The sequence below is a fragment of the Cibotium barometz genome, chromosome 46 (genome assembly GCF_041138505.1).
Source record: "Cibotium barometz isolate CiBa-2024 chromosome 46, ASM4113850v1, whole genome shotgun sequence".
Lineage (NCBI taxonomy): Eukaryota > Viridiplantae > Streptophyta > Polypodiopsida > Cyatheales > Cibotiaceae > Cibotium > Cibotium barometz.
Window position 1 is genome coordinate 7,562,420 of NC_141091.1, and position 5,066 is coordinate 7,567,485.

Consider the following 5,066-nt stretch of genomic DNA (forward strand, 5'->3'; position numbering starts at 1 on the left):
TAGAGAAAAGATGAGTGATTGTAATGAGCGTTAAAACACTTTGGGCATTCTAATTGGGCAAAATAACAATGGTCGAAAGTGCACTCATCAATAGCCCATTCGAAGTTTTGTAATGGTTTTTAAATAGCAAAATTCATAGAAACTCTTCCTTTAAGATAATATAGAGAAAAGATGAGTGATTGTAATGAACGTTAAAACACTTTGGGCATACTAATTGGGCAAAATAACAATGGTCGGAAGTGCACTCATCAATAGCCTATTCGAAGTTTTGTAATGGTTTTTAAATAGCAAAATTCATAGTCAGCTAGCTAAGTTCTCGACAAATCAATTTTCTCTCCAAAAAAGTTGAAGATATAACAACATATTGCTAGAAAGAAAAAGGCACTTATTTTGGTAGTAACGTGGCACTGCCACACATGTAACCATCAGACAGCGGACTCACGAGTAGGCATTGGATTGACTCGGCTAGATACGGCCATTGCTGACTCACTGGGGATGGCCCATGGCCTATAATCCAAAGCGATGAGCTGGTAGGGACTCGGAGCGCACCATAAATGAGGTCCAATTGGTAGGTGGGATGTAAGTAGGGCGGCCCTGCGTGCGAGGAAAGGGGTCCACAAATTAAAGCCTACTAAAGCCCGCGGCAGGGCCTACGTAGCCACGTGATTGGTGGCTGGCAGTAGTTGTTGATTGATCAGAACGATTTATCATCATCGTTGTCATCCTCCTTTTTGCTGCAAACGACGTCGTTGCCGCTGCTGTCCAGTAGCGGAGTAGCATTGTCACAATTGGAGTTGTTGGCAATGGTGGATGCGGCACTAGACTTGGGCGTGAAGCGCTTGTCTTTCACGGTCCCATCGTGACCAGCCAGTATGGTGTACTTGTCTTTTCTAGTGAACTCGGTGCAGATGTAGTCTAGTGCGTCGGCGAGCTGCTTTTGCACCGTCTTGGCCACCTCCACGCTGGACCTACCCCCTGCCACCGTGTGCTCTTTGGGCAGTCTGTCCAAAAAGATGATCTCATACTCGGGCCTGGGGTTCATGAGGAAGAAGAAGGCGTCCAGAGCCTTGTAGCCCCTGGCGCTGGTCCCATGAAACATACTCAATCTCACCCTCATGGCCACGGGAACAATGTGCTCCGTGAGCTCTGCAAAGAGGGAGCTGAACCTAAGCAGGTAAGGCTCTCGGCAGGTGGTGCCTTCCGGACACACGAACAGATCCTCTCTCTCCAGCAGCTCCCCGATGAGGCGCGCGTCCTCCTCGCGATCGCGGGTGAGGTAGGCCGTGCGGATGGGCGCGATGAGCTCCGACACCCTACTTACGCTGTAGGTCAACGCCCGGACCTTGCGACGAAGACCAACGCACATGTAGGTGGGGTCCAGCAGCGAGCGGTGCGTGCAGGCGAAGAGAATGCCCTGCTTCTGGCCCTTTGGCAGAGGCAGGGGCGGTGCCCCCTTCACGCGGAAGCACACCCCCAGCAGCGCCGCGCACGGGCAGCCCACCTCCATGGGCAGACACAGCGCCGTCATGATCCGCATCACCGCCAGTAGCAGCCCGAACGGGACCCACAAGAACGTCGCTAGCGCTGCCAAGGGCGTCGGTCGCATCACCACCCTACCATCATGAAACACCAGCGGCCTCCAATACTGCTCCCGTGGCACGGCGCCTCCCTCTGCCCCTCCGCCAACAAGATACGCTTCCTGGGCCGCAACCACAACAGATTGGAATTATAACAGCAAACATATATGGGCACGAACTGACTTGATACTAATCTACGAACACCTTCATGCCTACCTACCTTGCTCAATGATAGGAAGGGATAGTCGGATGCTCCGTTCCCCAGCCCCATGTCCGGTGCCTGGTCTACAAACACTTTCTTTACAGTCTCCACCTTGCTCTTTCCCAGCAGCACTCCACCCGGCCGCCCCACCAGGCCCGTGCAGTAGCCGCCCCGGGTCACTTGCAGCTCCGTGCCGAACACCTCGTTCACGCCCACATGCTCCTTGAGGAAATATTCCACCATCACCCTCGGATTGGAGGTCACCACGTACTTCTTGCTGCACGACATGAACACCTTGAAGGACTGGCTGTGCAGATCGTCAAGGTAGAACTTGGGTAGCACCGCCTTGCTTACTCCGACCACCTCCGAGATCCGGACACCCGCCGTAGATACGAATACCAGCATCTGAATCGCTAGGCACTCGTTCATGAGCACATGCCAAGTGCACCATATGAAGGGGCAAAGCAGCAACAGCACAAACGCTCTCAGAGGACTGCCTGCCTCCAACGCAAGCAACATGTAGTAGGGAAATGGGCTTCTGGATCGCAGCAAAGTCCCATTCAAACTGGCCACAACTGTCTGCCCTCCCCTGTCCAGAGTGGAGCAACTGTTGACCTCCGCAAACCTCTTCGACATGTTACCATTGCTTGCCATTTCACGCAGCCACTCCGACCTCCCCTAAGCAAGACGCACTCTGATATGATTCTGTAAAGGCATTGTAGCAGCAAGACGATAGGGGAAAGCAACTTCTTTTTCTTCTAAATTCTAATTGTCCCGACTCCCCGGCGTGGTTTAAAGAGACCAGCAATTGCTAGCTAAAGACAGCCAGTAAAGGCTGAAGCAGACATTATCGCTTGCCCTATGCACGGCGCCAAAAATAATGGTACACTTTTAGTAAATAGGCACGCATGCCAGCGAGTAGTAAGTACGGCAAAAGTCAAATCGGAAGCTTATGCGAAGGCCTCTTTCAAATTTGTCGAAGGGCATATTTTTTTCTTGGCCCTTCAAGAGACCGTCTTTCAAGTTCCTTGGTAAAACATTTATAAATGAAATGAAATTGACCCATTGTGGTAACAATATATCCATTGACCCACTGTATTACAATCCCTTTGCTCATGAATTTTGATTTTCTTGATCATCATGGTTCTACTATAAAGCTTCATCATCATGGTTCTATTATAAAGCTTCATCAGTTTTCTCAATAAGCTATCAACTAATGTCTTAAAAAAAGAACTAATTAATGTGTAATATGTATTTAAAGAATAAAGAAACTAATACCTACATGCCCTTCATGTGCAAGGTTCAATTTTTTTCACCCTTCCATGTGAAGGGTAATTTTTTTTATAGCACTTCAAGAGTAACACTCGATTCTTTTTCATACTTCTTTAGCAAGTCAAAATGCCCTTAGAAGGGCTCTGCAACCTTAAAAAATAAACATTGGTCGCTACGCGGGCACTGCCACATCTTAGAAGATCGCCATGGTCGCTGACGTGTCTGAATCAACGAAGTCTTCCGCCCAAAATGGTCGATTCTAATTTCTCGTAGGGTTAAGTTTAATGAAGAGGGGAACAGTGTCAAAAACTCACATTGAGTGGGAAAACACACTTATGCGGTGTGGCATAAATCTCAAAGCTTTGGACAAGGAAGACTCTTCATTCACTAGTACTAGTTGTTGGGAACCCATGCTTCACACGTCTTTTGAGGCTTCCAAAATCAAATTCTACCCAAACCTCCTCCTCCTTCCTCCTCTTCTCGAACCTCCAAATTCTTACCAAGTGGCAGCTTTATGAAACTCTTCCTCAAGATAATATAGAGATGGGCAGTGGTGATGTCCCTCCATTTTGGGAATTCCATGGACTTTTGGGTTCCACCACAAATGTGTAAAAGAATTGAGAGTGCCAATTTCCAAACCACATATTACTTGGTGATATATGGTGTTCAAAAGTTACACATCACATCATGATCATTTTATTGCCCAAGCGTCCTAGATGAGGGGACCTTCTGATCTTGAAAGGCCTTATTGGGGACACGAAGGGACATATTCCAAAAACAACAAACACTATTATACCCCCATGAATGTTTTTTTAAAAAGGTGTATTCTTAGATTTATATGCACATGTCCATTTGGATTCCGTAAAAGTGACACATTTGGACCTTCTCCATTTGTTTTCCTCCCCTTCACATGTTACTAAGGCAATTTTCTTTCACTTTTGTAGCTACATATTCTTTTATAAAATTTACCTTGTCTATTTATTTTAACAAGTAAAAGTGAATCTTGTAATGCATTCAACTTGAAAAATAATGGAGTTTTTGGCTATCATCAATGGCCATAAGCTTAGTTGTCACTAAGTTGGCTAGCCATAGGCTTAGTTATTACTAAGTTGGCCCCTCTACCCTAAGGGCTCATATCACATGCCCCATTGGACATGTAACGGGGAGAATTGTAGACAAGAAAGCTAGCGCACAAGTGGTTTTACAATATGTGAATAGCCTTAGCTAAGGGAAAGGATGTGGAGAATATGGGCTTAAGTCACCTAGATTATTCCCATTTCATTCCTTATTCAATGTGGTAAGGAGCTCTGGATCCAAGCAAACCCCGCCCCTCCCCCCTCGCTTTATATGTGTGTGATTACATGCACGCGGGCACATGTGTGTATGCATGTGGGCAATGTGGTTACATGCACGCGGGCACGTGTGTGTATGCATGTGGGCAATGTGGTTACATGCATGCGGGCGCATGTGTGCATGTGTATGTGTAAACTATAAGTGTGTGTGTGTGTGTGTGTGTGTGTGTGTGTGTGTGTGTGTACACGTGTGCATGCTAAAGAGTGAAAGTAGCCAAACTTAAAAATGGTCCGGTCTCTATTACTAGTCTTAAGTAAGTATATACACGAAGTTCTTCAACTTTCCTTATTTGACATTAAGCTCAAGGGTAAGGCCACTCTATATGTTCCGGTGCCATCTTAAAAAAGATAAGTACCCGTTCTCCAGCGGGTTAGATGGCAAAAGCACCTTACGGTAAGTCGAGTGGGTGAAAACTATGTTAACCTACGAAATGCTTAACATACCCCCTTCCTAATGGTGACCAAGTCCTCGCGTCACCCAAATTGGTGGTGAAGCTATTGTTAGGGTGGAAAGTTGTGAGAGGTCCATGATACGCCATGAAGTTGGTGTGCGACATTAAGTAGTGTGGTTCAAGACGAATCTATGGCTTGATACACGGCATAGTGGTGATAAGCTTTGGGTACACTACAACAAAATGAGGATCTAGTGGTGAAAATAGTAGT

At 46.8% G+C, this 5,066-nt stretch overlaps 1 protein-coding gene across 1 annotated transcript; it reads right to left on the minus strand.

Moving 5' to 3' along the window:
* Positions 1 to 305: 305 nt before the first annotated feature.
* Positions 306 to 2,646, minus strand: LOC147611835 (glycerol-3-phosphate 2-O-acyltransferase 6-like). The gene is made up of 2 exons (XM_086783686.1): positions 1,798 to 2,646; positions 306 to 1,699 (listed from the first exon to the last, which is right to left on the minus strand). The coding sequence occupies exons 1-2, from the start codon at positions 2,431 to 2,433 to the stop codon at positions 695 to 697; spliced, it is 1,641 nt and encodes a 546-aa protein (XP_086639812.1). The 5' UTR covers positions 2,434 to 2,646; the 3' UTR covers positions 306 to 694.
* Between the last annotated feature and the right edge of the window lie 2,420 nt (positions 2,647 to 5,066).